This window comes from Ceratotherium simum, chromosome 3 (genome assembly GCF_057802395.1).
Source record: "Ceratotherium simum simum isolate JZ-2026a chromosome 3, ASM5780239v1, whole genome shotgun sequence".
NCBI lineage: Eukaryota > Metazoa > Chordata > Mammalia > Perissodactyla > Rhinocerotidae > Ceratotherium > Ceratotherium simum.
In genome coordinates this window covers 33,386,889-33,404,206 of record NC_141902.1, presented here as the reverse complement: position 1 = coordinate 33,404,206, position 17,318 = coordinate 33,386,889, and the positions used below count along the sequence as shown (strand labels likewise).

Below are 17,318 nucleotides of genomic sequence, written 5' to 3'. Positions count from 1 at the left end.
GCTGATCCCCTCTCTATCACCAGTTTTGCATTTTCTAGAATTTCACGTGAATAGAATCATACAAGATGTAGTCTTTTGTGTTTGACTTCTTTCACTTAGCATGCTTTTGAAATTCATCCATGTTGCTGTGTGTATTGCTGAGCAGTATTCCATGGTATGAATATACCATAATTAGTTTATCCATTCACCAGTTGATGGAGATTTGGGTTGCTTTATGTTTTCAGCTATTATAAATAATGCCGCTATGAACATTCACACACACATTTTTGAGTAGACATACGTGTGTACTTCTTTGGGGTAAATACCTATGGTGAAATTACTGGGTCCTAAGGCAAAGTATGTTTAACTTTATGAGGTACTGTCAAACTGTTTTACAAGGAGGCTGTACTATTTTTGCATTCCTACTAACAATGTACTAGAGTTTTAGTTGCTCCATATCCTTGTCAACACTTAGTATTATTGGTTTTTATAACATTAGCTATTTTAGTGGGTGTGTATTGGTATCTCATTGTGGTTTTCATTTATCAAGCAATGTTTTTTTGTTTTATTTTGTTTTTTGTGAGGAAGATCAGCCCTGAGCTAACACCCATGCCAATCCTCCTCTTTTTGCTGAGGAAGACCAGCCCTGAGCTAACATCTATTGCCAATCCTCCTCCTTTTTTTTTCCCTTTTTCTCCCCAAAGCCCCAGTAGATAGTTGTATGTCATAGTTGCACATCCTTCTAGTTGCTGTATGTGGGGCGCCGCCTCAGCATGGCCGGACAAACAGTGCATCAGTGAGTGCCCAGGATCCGAACCCAGGCTGCCAGTAGCGGAGTACGCACACCTAACTGCCAAGCCACGGGGCCAGCCCCTATCAAGCAATGTTTTGATAAAAGAGTTCTATTTCCAATGTGTGCTTTTCTATTGGCAAAAGAATGAGCTGACTTATATACATTCCGGTTTATTGATGAGTCCTCCAAGAATTTGCACATAGCTTCTATCAGTTCCCTACAGTCTGATCTGCGTTGGATGAATGGTAAAGTTGTTTTTTTGAATCTACAGAGCTGAAGACGAGATCCTATACTTTTCTGTAACTTCATCAGAGTATTGCTACCTGCAAGACCTAGCCTGAGGCAGGCAGGTATCCTGCCTCTCTTCCTTCCTTCCACTCCACCAATCATCCATTCTTCCAACTATCATCTACTCTATTTACAAGGATATGTGTTAATTTGGGGAAGTTAAAACAATATAGAAAGGTATATATAAGACAGCAAAAAAAAATCCATTCAATTTTACCGCACAAAGACTACCACCATCAACATGTTGATGAATTTTTTCCAGACCTCTCTTTATGTAAAATAATAATAGACTGCGTTATTATAATGGACTATTTAATTCTCACACCTATGTATGGTAGATTATATTTTAACCCCATTTTACAGATAACAAAACTAAAAAAATAAAGTTGCAGCAAATTGTTTCAAATTACAAAGCTTAGTAAGTGGCAGTGCTGACCTTCAAATTGAGGCAGTCTGACTCCAAAGTGCAAGTACTTAACCACGATTCTGTAGTCTCCCATATATATGCCTATGTATATGTGTGTGTGTATATTCTTTGCATGTTAATATGATCATCTCATGGTTATATTTACATGCTAACAAGTATAGATATACATCACCCTTTATAATGATTGCACAATCTTTTATTGTATGGGTGTACCATGGTACATTTACTGTCTGGATATACTATAGTACATATATTTAACCAGTACCCTAATTATTGATACTTAGCTTGTTTTCTATTTTTCAATATTATAAACAACATCTCAAGGAACATTCCAGTATATACATCTCTGTACTACTGTCCAATTATCTCCTTAAGATAAATTCCTAGGGATGGGAATGCTTAGTCAGAGTTTATGCACATTAAAGACTTAATGTGTAGTCCCAAATTGCCCTCCAGAAAAGTTGTACTTACTTCTCCGCAACTGAGCATGAGATTGTTCCTTTCCCTGTATTCTTGCCAACATTGATCTTTATTCTCACCAGTTTTTGGTTTTTTTAATCTTTGCTAACCTGAAAGTTAAGAAGTAATATCACACAGTTATTTTATTTCATTGATTTATTAATGGGGCTAAATATTTAGTCTTTTTAAATATATAAGTAATATACATATATTTATCTAAAATAGTCAAACAATACAGATGTGTATTAGTGAAAAGTAGAAGTCCCATCTCCCATTCTTCTAATCAGAAGTATCCTTGTAACAGTTTAGCATATAACTTTGTAGAGGCTTTAATATCTACTTTCATATTTATGCCTATATATGTTTAATTTTCATTTGATACAAATGGAAACATCTTTTGCAACTTGCTTTTTACACTTGAGAATATATCTTACAGAATTTTTCACTTTTCTTTAACTGTTACACACATATTATTTCATTGTGTGGAGCACCAGAATTTATTTAACCAGTTCTGTTGATGAAATTTAGGTTAATTACATACATATTTTTCACCAAATATGTATTAAATACCTACTATACGCCAGGACTCTTCTAGAAATGAATAACACAAAGTCCCTGTCCTGATGAGATTTCTATTTTGCAAATAATGTTGCAGTGGACATTTTTGTACACTTTTGCACATATGTGAGTATAAAATATTTCTATAGGAAAGAGTATAAGCATTTAAAATTTTGATAAATAAACATGTAACAGGTCATCGATAAATAATAGTTGGGTAAAGGAATAAAGATTGCTCACTAATGTTAAATTATAAAATTAATAATAAGCAGGTATGTTTTATTTGGTGTGCACAGTGATTACAATTCTAAAAATTAGTTTCCAACATCAAAAAAAGGAGTTAACTAAAATGAAGATCTCTGACATCTCTTGGAAAATTGCAAGATTTGGTAACATTGGGTCCACATTTGCACAGGGCAGCTGGAGCCAAGTGATGAGTGAGCAGTGGTTTGCCATTCCAAATTGCCTTATACCAGGCCACTTCACTCATTTATGTTACCTGCCTGGCTCCCACAGCTTTTTAATTTGCTGTTCTCCATGATGGAGTAAAGAAAAAGATACCTAAAAGAGACAGAATGAATCTCAGACCTACAATGTTTAACAATGACTTCACAGAACATATTAATTCATATAATACAACAATTTGTGTCTTTCTATGCCAGCTCAGAAGCATAGACAAAGGAGATTCAGAAGGTGAGTGATGGCATTGTCCTTCCAAAAATATCTTGGGAATAGGGTATTTTAGCTAAAATAACCATCTGACTATTTTCAGTGGCAGATATCGTATAGTGGTTAAGAGCGTAGACTTTAGAGCTAGACTGCCTGAGTTTGAATCCTGGTTCTGCTACTATTAGCTCTAGGGCTTTGGGCAGTGCTGTGGACTGAATGTTACTCACCCCAAAATTCATATGTTGAAGCCCTAATCTCCAATGTGATGGGGCCTTTGGGAGGTAATTAGGTTATGAGGTTGTACCCTTGTGAATGAGATTCGTGCTCTTATAAGAAGAGATTCTCTGCCATGTGAGGATACAGCAAAGCAGGAAGGGAGCTCTCACCAGAACCTGACCATGCTGGCATTCCGATCTTGGACTTCCCAGCCTCCAGAACTGTAAGAAATAAATGTCTGTTGTTTACGCCACCCAGACTATGGTATTTCGTTAAAGCAGCCCAAACTAAGACAGGCAGGTTATTTAACTTCTTTGTGCTCAGTTTCCTTATCTACAAATGGGAGTAACAATATACCTTACTGCATGAGTTCGCTGCAATATTTAAATGAGTCATTATACATAAAACACTTAGAAGAGTGCTTGACTCATATAAGCTGCTATTATTATTAATATAGATGCACCAGATGCTCGCAACACGATGCCCTTAACTTTACACTCCAAATAATTACTTAATTCCTTTTTTCCCTGAATCCTCACTAGGCAACCTTCTGAAGGCTGCGAGTATGCCATGACTTCAGGGAGATATTCACTGGCTTAAGATGTAAATCCTTTCAAGGTCTCTGAGGAGTAACTACCTGTAGAGTTTTTGATTTGATTATCTGAGTTGTTATCAATCAGTACATCACTGAGAGGAGCTGCCAAGGAAGCAGAATTCAGTGACAGCTTGCAATTTTTTATTACCAGCAACAGTGTTTGGCTATGGAGAGTTTCCCTTAAGTAAACTGGCAAGGGCTAGAGATTTTTTGAGGCTGATTTTCTATTCACCTATTTTGTTGGCTCTACAAACTAATCCACAGTCATTTATATGTAATTTTGAGACTGTAGGAAGTAAGCTCACAAAGCCTTTAAAGGTGAATCTTGGGCAAGTCATTTCAATATATTATAAAAGGAATTACGTTAGACTATACTGATATAAAATCTATTAACTTGTTGACATTGACTGGGCTGTGTTACCTTTACAGTATTTGTGTAGAACACTATGCAGATCAGGGTCTTGCCAAGCCAACTTTTCTTGAAACTTGGGCAAATTACTCATAGGAAAACAGATATTACTAGTTAAAAATAAGTTTTCCTTATTAACTTACAAGTCCTCTTAAAAATACTTTGTCAGATGCCAGCCCAGTGGCGTAGTGGTTAAGTTCGCATGCTCTGCTTTGGCAGCCTGGGGTTCACAGGTTCGGATCCCAGGCGCAGACCTATACACCGCTTGTCAAGCCATGCTGTGGCAGGCATCCCACATATAAAGCAGAGGAAGATGGGCACGGATGTTAGCTCAGGGCCAAGCTTCCTTAGCAAAAAGAGGAGGATTGGCAACAGATGTTAGCTCAGGGCTGATCTTCCTCACAAAAAATATATATATATACTTTTTCAGGATTCAATATTAGTGTGTTACTATGTTCAGGATTAGTATATTTGTTTGGAAGTAAATTAAAGCATTTTCTTAAAAATACTATTGTTTATAACTTAGACTTTTGTGAATTCAAATTGACTCTCCTTCAAATACTATTCTTGGTTTGAATTAACTTTTCTTTCTACATTTCTTACTCCAGTAGGCACAACATGAAACAAGTAGTGTAAATGTTCCTGCTCCTCATTATGTGATTTTGTGAGAGTCATTCTGTCTCAGAGTGGCAGCAACGGAGGTGACTCACTCAGATCTGCTTTCAAAAACACCTGCTGTGGGAAGCACAGATGACTGACAGCTTTCAATTGCCACACTTCGAGATCCACTGTGGAGATCATAGCAGGCCACATGTTCCCCGGGCTGCTCCCAGGCTTTGATTGAGCACTGTAGGGGAACTAACCTGGCCTTTCCTGTCTGCATAGCCTCAGCTGGCACCACTAATTCCACAGGCACAGAATCCCATGCAGCAGAGCATCCACAAGAAAACCCACTTCACTGAGAATGAGGTAGGGGAATGGGCCCATGTCCATGGGATCTAGTTGTCGTATCATATACTGTACTATTTACATGAAGCTGGCCTTCTACAGTACTGGAAAGACTTACTAAAATCACAGCTAAATCAGCAGCTCAGAGACAATAAATATTCTGCAAGGATGGCGCACCATCCCTCAAGACATAGTATAGGCACTAAATCACAGATCTCTACATGGCACTGTCTCCAAAAGGAAGGATACGTGGATCTGGGAATCAAGCGGTGAAAGCAAGAATGGCCTCACTTACAACCACTCCCAATTACTCACTTTATGCTTCACCTCCCACAACTCTGAGCTGAGCAGAGTTAAAGATCCTAGTCTTCAAAGGTTTTCTCTCTTACCAGGGTCACAGCAGTGATCCATTGAACTACAAACTATTTAGTAGTAGGGCACTTTTAACTCTGCACCCAGCGGCCAGCAAGCAGGGATAATTGACTCCGATTAGCAGGAAAAGATGGGGCTGCTTTTACACAGCGGAGACAAGAAGGAATACATGTGGAACCCAGGGGACCCACTTAGGTGCCTCTTAGTATTCCCTTGCCCAAAGGTAACTGTGAATGGACACATGCAGCAACCCCAGACTAAGAAGGGTATGATGATCTTAGGAATGAGCGTTTAGGTCATATCGCCAGGTAAGTCAACAAGATCTGCAGAGGCCATAGTTGAGAGGGAACGGGATATGGAGTGGATATTGGAGGAAAGAAAAAGTACCAGAATAGCCCAAGACCAATTGCAATGACAGAGATTATAGTTTGTCCCATTAATCTTGCCTTTGTAACTCTACCCTTAGCAAGAGGGGTTCACAAGAATCATGGAGGAGCATTACTATGAACTGATTGGTAGTCTGCAGCTGCAGCTTTTGGATCCACCCTTGAATTTGCACCATGCCAAGTTTTCCTGTGCTGCTCTCAATGACTGAGCACAGTGGAAGTACTAGAACTGAGTTGTTCCTGCCCCAATTTTGGATTCCTCTAACGAACAGCTTTAGCCCAGGACTCCCCATTGGTCTAGCTGTGACTCTCAGAATTACACTGCAATCTGGGGCTCTTCCTACTCATTCTTCCTTCCCTGTCTGCTTTCCCAGGTTCCGGTCTGCATTCTGATCTGAGTCTCCCTGCCTTCTCCTCCTCCCTCTCCCTTTATCCTTCACAAGCATTTTCTCCAATCAATCTCTTGTACTAACCCTGTCTTGGTGTCTGCTTCTCGGAGGACTGTAACTGACATACTATTTTCAAATTTCAGCAGAAGAAAATGACACCTACATAAGGTGATTAGAATGATTTAAGAAAAATCCTCAATGGGACAAGTTAGAACATAACCTAACCTTTAGTTTCTAACAGAACTCTTTTGGGTGTCAAAAATTGCTCTGATTTTCTTCAGTCAACTATTTTTAAAACTCCTCCAAAAATATGTATGAATCGAAGAATAACTCTGATGGTTGGGTTAAGACCGATGTGATATACGTTGATTTCAGAACTGCACATATGTCTATTGAGCTAGAGTGGACTGAATCTACCACTTGTATTGTGGTCCTGATGGAACACTCAAGCACAGAGCCTTGTATAGTAACTCTGGAAGGAAGGCAATAAATAAACAAAAAGTTTTAAGAAGACACACACATGTAGTAGTTTTACACTGGGCAACCGGAAAAATTCATTAACTGATAGAATTGGGTAAATTCAGGTAGAAAGTTTTTAAAAGGAAGGAATAGATGGTGAGAGGAACTGTTTTTTTAGGGAAAGGGAAAAAGGACCTGGAGAAAAGATGCTTAATAAAAAGGCACTATAAGAGATACTTAATACAAAGGCACTAGGATGAACCCAGAGGAGAAGAATGACACCATCAAGCCAAAGACTGGGTGACCTTGGAGAATGGACTCAACATATTTCCTAATATACAATTTAATTCCAGGATATACACACTATAATATATTTACTTGTTGAGGATGTCCTAAAATAAAGCTTACAGAGCCCAGTTACCAGAGAGCAACAAAAACATCATAATCCTAAGGATTCAGTTTTAGGAAGAGCATCTTAGTACTTCCTCTTCCCATCCCGCTTTGCAAGTGGCAAGGAAAAGATATCCCCTGATAGAAAATGTGGAGGAGTCTCTGGGGGGATTTTAAATCTATTTCATCAAATCACTCACAATGTTCATTATTGTTAATTCATCAATTCCTGAAAAGCGATGGCAAACACGGCCAGAGTAACCTTCCCGGTGTTCAAATTTCTCATTTTGGCTTTCTATGACCCTGGATAATCTGGCATCATGTTATCCATCTAATTTATTTTCTCTTCAGTATACCATCACCACTCATCAGGCGGGTCTCCTCACTGCTGCTGAATATACCACACTCATTCCTGTCTAGGGGAGGAAAAATTCTCCTCTACTATTTTAGGCTCTCTGGCTGGGCCTAAGAATTAAACTGACATAAGACAGATTAACAGGCAAAAAGTACATGAGTTTTATTAAAATTTCTTACATGTACATTCTCCTTCACAAAAGAATGAAGACCCCCCCACCAGATGGTGGAACCTACATGTTTTTATAGTAGTTTGAACAAAGAGAGGCAATTGTGGAAAAGTAACTAAACTAGATAGGGAGTCTAAAGAAAGATAAGAATTATTTTTAACAAGTTCTGTTTATACAGATTTCTTTCGGCCTTGATTCCCTGATTCCCTGTCTCTGGTGATAAAAATGTCTTCTTTCCTCCCGGTACAGGGAGGGTGCCTTTTCCATAGGAGTTTTATCTCCTACTTTCAGGAATAAAAAGGAGGGTCTGAGTGCCCTTCTTACATCTGGTGCTTCTCAAGTGCCTTTAACTTAAAATAATCAATATGCAAAAGCAGCATATTTTGAGGTGACATGATCTGAACTCCTTCACCTGTCTTGTTGCCTTTGTTTGTAAGGTCCACCTGTTCCTCCTATTCATTTCTGCCCATCTTTCAAGTCCTGTCCTTATTCTAACATTTACCCTATGGGTTCAACTCATGGGGCTCCTGCCATATGCATTACATAACTTGTTACCTTCAAAATCTGCTCTCTCGTACTGCGAATATTTGTTCAATATATTTATCTTATCACCCCAACTAGACTCTGAACTCCTTAAATACATGACTCATTTGATAAATATCCACAATCATAGAATTTTAAAACTGCATCATTTTAGATGCTGAAACTGGTACGTAGACTGTCACTGCTCCAGTCACAGACACCAAAAGTACTGAAATTAATAAGCACATTACAGTATAATAAAATTGAATGCTTACTATATACTGGGCACGATTCTAAGTTCCTTATATACATTAATTCAATTGACATTGGTATCATCCTTCACATCTTTCTTCCTTTCAAATTCCATATCTAATCCATCCAATTCTATTGGCTCTACCTTCAAAATAGAGCTAGAATCCTCCCACTTCTCACCAAATTCACTAGTACCATCCTGGTTCTAGGCCCCAACATTTCTGTCCTGGATTATTGCAATACCTTCCTAATAGGTGTATTTTCAAGACAGCACAGTGTAATCCTTTCAGTTTGAAGTCATACCTCTGTTCAAAACTCTGCAATAGCCACCCACTTCACTCAAAGTAAAAGACAAAGTCCTCTATGACCTCTAAGACTGTATATGATTTTCTCCCTCCCTCCCTCACTGGATCTTCATCTCCCACTACTCTCTGCCTTGCTGGCTCTGCTCCAGCCACACTAGCCATTGGCGCGTAGGGCCTTGGCTCTAAGTTTTTTTCCTGCCTGGAGCACATCCCCAGTTATATACAGCTAACGCTCCTCCTTTAAGTTGGCTCAACTCTCACCTTCTCAGTAAGTCCTACTTTGACACTATTTAATTCTGCAACTTGCCCTTCCACCTCCTTCCTGATTCCTCTCAATCTCAAATTTTTTTTTGATAGCACATATCCCTTTTTAACATACTATATAATTTTTTAGCTGTATATTGTCTGCTCTCCCTACTCCCAAGTAAACTCCGTGAGAGGAGTGATCCTTATTTTCTTAATGGATGTATCTCAAGAACCTAAATAGTGCCTGCTACATGAAAGGCACTCAAATACTCGGTGAATGAATTTAGAAGCTAGATTTCTGTCTGCAAGGCCACTACTCTTTGGTGATGCCCTTTAACTGGCTTCTCAGCTGCTACTTGACACAAAGGGCCAAAACCACAGGGAGCCTAGAGGTCCTGGGGCTAGCTTCAGATTTAGGTTTGGAGGACAGAGGAGATAAAAGCTAAAAAAACTCAAAGGTACACTTAGCTTCTTAGGAAGTAAGGGCAAACTTCCTTTCCCTTTGCACGTCCACAAATGTTTCAATTCGCAGCAAAAGCGACTTTGAACATTCTCCAACCAGTGCCACCGTGCTTGGGCTCTGCGACGCGGCCCTTGCCCTTCCCCTGGCAGCGTCAGTGCCCTCACTTAGGTGGTTAGGCCGTGCCTAAACGTCATTCTTTTCTGGGCCGGGATGTCCCTGCCACAGCGACAAGGCGCCAATGCGGGGTACCCTCCGCGGCCAGAGGTCCCGCAGGCAGCCGCAGGGGCCGCAGCGCCGGGCCGCGGACAGGCTGCGGAGCGAACACCCGGCCGAGGCCCCACGGCGCGTCACGGGGGCGCGGCGGCGGCGACATCCCGGCTCCCGCCCGCGCCGCCGCACGCACGCGCACTGCGCCCAGCATGAGGGTCGCGGCTCTGATCAGGTAAAGCGGCGCCGGGGCCGCCTTCCTCTTCCCCTGTCAGCCTCCTGTCCCTTCCTGCTGATGGGCGGGAGCTGCCGCCGCCACCGCCGGCGCCAAAAAAACGGTGTCTGCAGGAACCGCGTGTCGGGGGCTCGGCGGCTCCTCGCCGCCACAGGAAGAGGCGGAGCCTTCGGGCTTTGCCCGGCATGGCTCGTCCCCGGTCCTGGCTCGCGCTCCTCCTCTCTGCCCCTCGCTCCCTCTCTGGTCTTCTGGCCCTCAAATCTGATTCACATTGGATTCACCTGGGGATCTTGAAAAACCACTGATGCCTGGGTCTCACGCCAGAGCGCTGGTTTAATTCCTCTGACGCGGCCCGGGGTCGGATTCTTAAAAGTTGTAGTGGGCAGTGAAGTTTGAGAGCCACAGCTTGACTCTGCTTAGTGAGCTATCCCCGCCCTTTTCTCCTGCTTTCTTCGTCCTCTTCTGTGGTTTGTTCCCTTCGGTCTTTCTGCCCGGTCCCGGGTCGGTCCTGCCTTCCTCGCTAGGCTGTTAACTAGCCCCGCCCCCTCCCACAAAGGGCCACCTCTCCCTCACCTGCCGTCCCAGGAGTGTCCGGATTGCTTAGGGCATGGGTGTGTTTTACCTTGGTGATCAAGGCCGGAGATGGAATTGTACCACTTTTACCCTAGATCCGGTTGCTCTTGCTTCGGACACTCACTACTGCTGTTAGAGTGAACTTATGATAACATACTCCCTATTCCAAAAGGAGTTTGAAATCTCTAGTAACCCATCATACTTAGGTGTCTAAAATCCTGTGACAGCCAAAGACAGGCCATTTGAAATGTTTCCATGCTCAGTCTGTAAACTGAAGCAAAAGGGAACACAATAGCAACAAAAAGAAATTTAGACTAGAATGTTTGTTTGATCAGAGTTGGATCTGTATAGAGTGTCTGAGGTACATCGCACCCATGCATTTTCTTTTGTAAGCCCACTGACGATTTCATAAACATTTTTGTTCAGTGCCCTAGATAATTGATGCTGGCTGACAATAGTAACCTTTTAAGGACTCTTGATAAAATATTCTAGTCTATTCTGTAGTTGCTGGAATATTCCAACTTCTTTTACTTCAATGCCATTTTTAGGAGACTAGACTATAGTATCAAAATAGTTAATGTTATTCAGTGAATTTCATCTGTAAAGTGAATGACTAAGCTTTGACCGTTGTGGTCTTCATTTAATCCAGACAGATAAGTGTAAAAAGTAGTCTAGGAAATGAGTAATTCACATCCACATGCAGTTTGCCAAATTTTAACCATTAAAGTAAGACACATGAACTGAAGACTCAGAAATCTTGGAGGGAAGGAGAGAAAAAGATTGGTGTAATCCATTACACTAAATGTTCTGTAATGTACATATGTTACTTTTATAATAAAAAGCAAATCACTAAAAAAAGCCAGTGTTGGAAAACTCTTGAAAAATTGTAAGATCTGAATAAGTGTTGAGAGACACGCTGTAAGTATGAATATAAAACAATATATGAATATGAATGCATACATAATACATATATACATTTATATGCATATACACTTGAATATATGTGAATTTGGACTTAATACAGTGAATCTATTTGCAATATATCTTTGTGTGTGTGGGTGTGTGTACTAAAATGAGAGATGGGATATGTGTGTGTGCTTCAGGGAATAAGTGAAACAAAGATTTTACATATCTTTAGACCATAAATAATGTTATTTTCCTAATACACAAAATATTGAATCATTGAATTTTACAGCTGAATGACACCTTGAGGATTAGCTAGGCCGTTCTCTAATTTTATAATGAAGCATGTAAACCCAAGCACATCGAGTAATTTAGCTTAGTATCCCAGAGTTGGGAACTAAAATTCTGATCTTCTGTAGGACTTCTCATCTAACATGCTTGTGTACTTTGCGATATTCTAAGAGGTAAGTAAGGTACTCAGCATTTCCCAAACTTATTTGACGCTGAAGACCCTTTGTGCTTAAGAGTATTTGTTGGACACTAGTGTTTCACAGAACACAATTTGGGAAATAGTATTTTAAAACCATATTTGAAATCAGCATATTTTAAAATAAAATATAAGGCTTTAAGTTCTGATTGTGGGTGTATACCCTTTAATCTTTAGTATTCTAAATATTCCAAAGAATTAGATCTTTTCTTCCTGCAGAAACAGAGCAGTGAGGTTCACTAGGGGAAGTTGTGGAAGACGTGCTTCAGGGAATATCAGAATCTGAGGAAAGAAAGCATGATGTGTAACTTTACTTTGCCCCTTGCAGTCTCCCTGCCCTTGAGACGTTCTGGAATGACAGTTGTTACTGATGGAAATATGGGAGAGGCAGACAAATGTTGGGAACTCGAAAGCCAAAAGAGCCAGCTCCCAGGATAATCAGTCTCTTAGTTTCTTTGGCTTTGAATAGGTCTAAACATTGCCTGGGGGTTCATTTGCAGATCTTAAGCAAAGATTGGAAAGAAGGTAAACAGGAGGGAAAAAAAGGAAGAGAGACTGATAAAAGAAAGGAAGAAATGTGTATAGTGAGAAGCAATGGAGTATTAAACCAAAATACCGTAGAGGTTGCCATTCAACCTTGTTATGGATGAACTACTACTTGTCTTGACTAAGTGAGTTGCCTCCACCTTAGGTAGATTTGGTGCCAGAATTTAGAAGTTCCTTTCAATCTGTTTATTAGATTGATAGCTCAAGCTTTATCTTACCATCGTATGTAGTGATGGCTGAAAGCTGAGTACTGATAGTACTGCTGTTGAACTTTATCAGTGTAATTCAGCATTTTGCTTTCTATCTCTACAGAATTTGAACCCACCAAGTATGTCAAACTTTATCATTTGATTGGATCTCAAATCTTTAATTTGATCCTTTAGTTGGTGATGGTGGCCAGTTAGATTTCGTTAAGTGGAACAGAATGGATGTTTTTTCTAATTTTTCATAGGGAATTTCACCTAAGAAGTATTTAAGTGTTTAGCTGAAATGTAAAATTAAATCGTTTTTTATTTGCAAAGGACTTTATGTGTTAAGTAGAGCCACTATCACAAACCAAAGAGTATTATTTTTTGTTTAGAATGGTCTTTGTTATAATGCATATAATCTCATAAGTTCTTGTGAGTAGCAACCTTAGACATTCAGATCCATTTGCTCAGTTGCTTATGCTATGGAAATTTCATGTGGTTTTTTGCATTCTAATTGTAAAGTAGTTCCTCAAATATTCTGAAAAGCTGAATAAATAATGAGTTCTATTTTGATATCCAATGATTTTATGTTGAATAATGGTCACTAACCTGATATTTATTTATCTCTTTGTCTATTTATTTTTTAGTGGGGGGAAGGACAGCTGTTATAATATGATGCAGTGCATTGCTGCTGGGCATCAGATCGTCGCTTTAGCGAATCTGAGACCAGCTGAAAACCAAGGTAAGTGTATACCTTTTTGGGAAGTTCTCTAAATGACTGAAATTCCAACTTCATAATTGCGTTCTATTGTATGCAATATGCAAAGACAAAAAGGAACTAATATATCTTTAGCATGTATTAGATGCTAGGTTCTATGCTAAGGGTTTTCAATTATATCCTTTAATCCTCATAAGAACTCCTAGAGAGTTTTATTAGACAGGGTTACTGAGGCTCAGAGTTTTATAAATTTGTCCAAGGTAAAATAGCTAGAACAAACTTGCAGAGCTGAGACTTGAACCCTCCTACTTCAGAGTGCACTGCCGTTCCACCACAACACGTTTCCAAGTGTTGTAGGCAATATACAGGTACATAAGATACAGCCTCTAGGAGCTTGGGAAGTAAGATGTATATGAATAATGATAGTATATGAATTTTCTATTAAAAGGATCCAGATTAGCCATCTTAGATGTAAGCTAAATGCGTGAGACTTGAGAGAGGCACACAGCAATACATTTCCACTTTTTATTTGTCTGTGATAACAAGGACATCCACATTTTAGCTCATTTTAGACCTCATTTTAGCTACTCTTTTCAGTTTTCTCCCCAGTGAAATGTTCCCAGTTAGAACTTACTTTTTCCCTGTGTCCATGTCTGTGTCCAAACTTCCCCTTCTAATAAAGACACTGGTCGTAGTGGATTAAGGGCCCACCCTAACGACCTCATTTTAACTAATTACAACTGCAATGACCCTATTTCCAAAGAAGATCACATTTTAAGGTACTCTATGTAGGCCTTCAACATAAGAATTTGGGAGGGACATAATTCAACCTAAACCATACCTTTTTTTTTTTAATTGAGATATAATTGACATATAGCATTGTATTAGTTTTAGGTGTACAACATAATGATTTGGTGTATGTATATATTACAAAATGATTACCACAATAAGTTTAGTTAACATCCATCACCACACATAGTTATAATTTTCTTTCCCAATTAGAACTTTTAAAAAAAGAAAAATATTCACCAATTTGCTTTGTATACTCTTTTATTATACCCATATAACTTTAGATATTAATTGCTAAATTGTAATAGGGAGAGATTGACACTTGCCTAACTTTTTTACTACTTCTCCACATGGCTGTTTTAGGAAGATGTTTTTATCATCCCCTTTACTCAACTTCTTTCGACACTCCGTGCTTACCTCTACTGTTATTTTGGGATGAAGTAAATGAGTAGGATATGTGAAAACGCTAGGCATAGTTCCTGGCATGAAGTAGGCATCCATAAATTTAGTTGAATCTGAAGCTGGCACTAAATATTTCCTTTTTCTTCCCTCCTTCTTTCCTTTTTTCCTTCCTTCCTTCTTCAAGGCTGCCAGTCTGTTGAATTTTTCTTTTTATATCATTTTACAGTTGTTTTCTATTTATTTTATCTTTGCTTTTTATCCCCAAATGGATTGCTTGTAAGTTTGAGAGGAGAGGTCCTATCTTCTATGTTCCTTTAATTGCTCCTCAGCGCTTGGGACAGCTCTATGCCTCTGGTAGGCATTCACTCAAAGTTTACAGGTGGACAGATAAATAATGATCTAACTAGACTTAGCCCTGGAAAAGCCAGCAGTTATTTCAATCAGATATTTGAATTTTCTTTCCTTCTGTGATTAGGACCCAAGTAATGCTGGAAGTGAAGTGGGCAGATAGAGATTAGAAATATTTTATAGGAAGAAATAGAACAGGTCTGGTAGAGGGTCAGGGGTAAACACACACTCTAGGATTTTGCACTGGGATTCCGATAATGAATAATAATAGCTTTTTAGAAGGGAGGTGTTTTGAAAATGACTTCCCATTTCTGACTTTAAATAATAAGGAGACTTCAGTATTAGACTGTTTGACTAAGGGTGACTTGGAACTATACTGTAACTTGTATATTATAAAAGAAGAAGCAGAATTTACCTGCAGGTTTATGTTTTGTTATCAAAAGAAAGAAATTCCCTTTTCCCTTGTGGCCAGTCAGGCAAGTGGGTTTTTTAAGCTTTCTATCTTGAGAGGTCTTGATAGTTAAAAAGCAGATGTTTATATAATATGTAATACATACATGATACAATATAATTATATAATTTTCCTCCCTGGAGCGTCTGTCTTGTCTTCACCTTTTCTGTGTAAATTGTTACAGTTACTTTGTACTGAATCATTAATGTGTAATCTTTATGTGCTCCTGGTTCACTGGCAGGGTGGGTAAGATGACAAGCACTGCGTGTCTTTAAGTTATACCTCATTGTGGAATGGAGACATTTATTTAGAATATTGTTAATGAGAAGAAATTCAGTAGTAAATGGAATTGGAATATTATGAAGTAAAAGCTGGAAAAAAATCAGCTGAAACTATAGTAATTGTAGTGGAAGAAAATAGATGGCTATGGGTTGGTAGATGGAGAGGGTTTAGCTAATCTTGATTTAAAGTCGGCAGGAAGTTGGTGATTATTGAATGATTCATTGATTAGCTTTCCCCTAAACATGTTGTAAAAGGAACCTTAAAGAGGAATGACTGGTAGAGATGACTCCAGTATAAAGCTGGTTAGAGTGAATTCAGGGCACTGGGTTTGCAATGGATAGTCTGGAAAGAAATTTATCCCCATCAATGGGGATAATGTGAACTTGTCATAAAATTCACAAAACCATCTCTTTAAATTTGTAGTAGGAACTTTTGTGGCCTGTTAATTGAGGTGCTTCAGGCAACAGTGGAGCCTTTTGGTTTTGTTTGATCTCATACCATTGTAGCTTTGTAGCTTCCATTAATAAAAGTTGCATTGTGGTTAGGACTAAATGGAGCCTTAAAGGAAAATTGTCTTCTAGGTTTTTGAAGTCAGTAAAATGTTTTAATTATTATGCTAGCATCAGGAAGTTTCTTGCTAAGAAGCTCAAAGTTCTTTAAATATTTTAATTCGATTGTATCAATATCCTTTACAACTAATACAATAGTTTTAATACAATACAAACTAATACAACAATACATTTAAAGATTCAGTCTAAGTTTGAGATGAGGGCAGGCTGAAAGTTTTTTAGTTAACTTTGGCTCTCTCTCTATTTCCTGCTGGGACCAGGAGTAGACAGATTTATAATAATGTGAGTACCTGGAAGCCATTCTGATGTGTGGGTTCGGAAACCTGGTGAGCCAAAATGTAATGGCATATGGTGATGGTTTTGATTGTTGAAGGGGCCCTTACAGTATCATTTTTCGTGCCCTTTGATAGGATACTTTCACATTCAGTAGAAAGCCTGGACCTGCTTGGCATATATGCATGCATACACACATGCATACATATATGTTAAACCAATTGTTTTGTAACCTTTCTTTTTTTTAACTCAATAACATATTGCGAACGTCTTCCATGTCATTAAGTATTATTCTACCGTGGCATTTCCTAGATATCTTCTTTGGAACACAAATACCCCATGCAATATAAGTGTTTTGTGGATAGATAAATTTGAGAGAGAGTTTATACTCTCTTCTCTTATTAGAGCACCTTAAAGCACATTAGCCTAGGAAAAATTACAGCAAAGACAACTATTTAACATAGTTTGTCCTCATTTTTTATAAACTTATTTGACCATGAAATCCTTTTTTCATCCAATACCTATTAATATATCATGGAATTTCTATTCTGTAGAACATACTTTAGAAAATGCTTCCTTCACAATTATATTAATGGCTGTATAGTATTTCATTATATGAATATACTATAATTTTTAATCTATTATAAATAATGCTATGATGAATATCTTTGCAAATAATCCTTATATATATTCATGAT

The 17,318-nt window shown here is 38.8% G+C and overlaps 1 protein-coding gene across 3 annotated transcripts in view; it reads left to right on the top strand.

The window, feature by feature from the left end:
* Window positions 1-10,010: 10,010 nt before the first annotated feature.
* DPH6 (diphthamine biosynthesis 6) overlaps window positions 10,011-17,318 on the top strand; it is a 182,126-nt gene continuing 174,818 nt past the window's right edge. Inside the window, exons 1-2 of one of the 3 annotated variants that reach the window (XM_087424774.1) lie at window positions 10,011-10,091; window positions 13,436-13,530. In XM_087424774.1, the coding sequence (XP_087280900.1) occupies window positions 10,069-10,091; window positions 13,436-13,530 (118 nt within the window). In that variant the 5' untranslated portion in view covers window positions 10,011-10,068. The remainder of the gene's footprint in view (window positions 10,092-13,435; window positions 13,531-17,318) is intronic. The other 2 variants (XM_087424765.1, XM_004421386.3) reach the window with 2 other exon arrangements.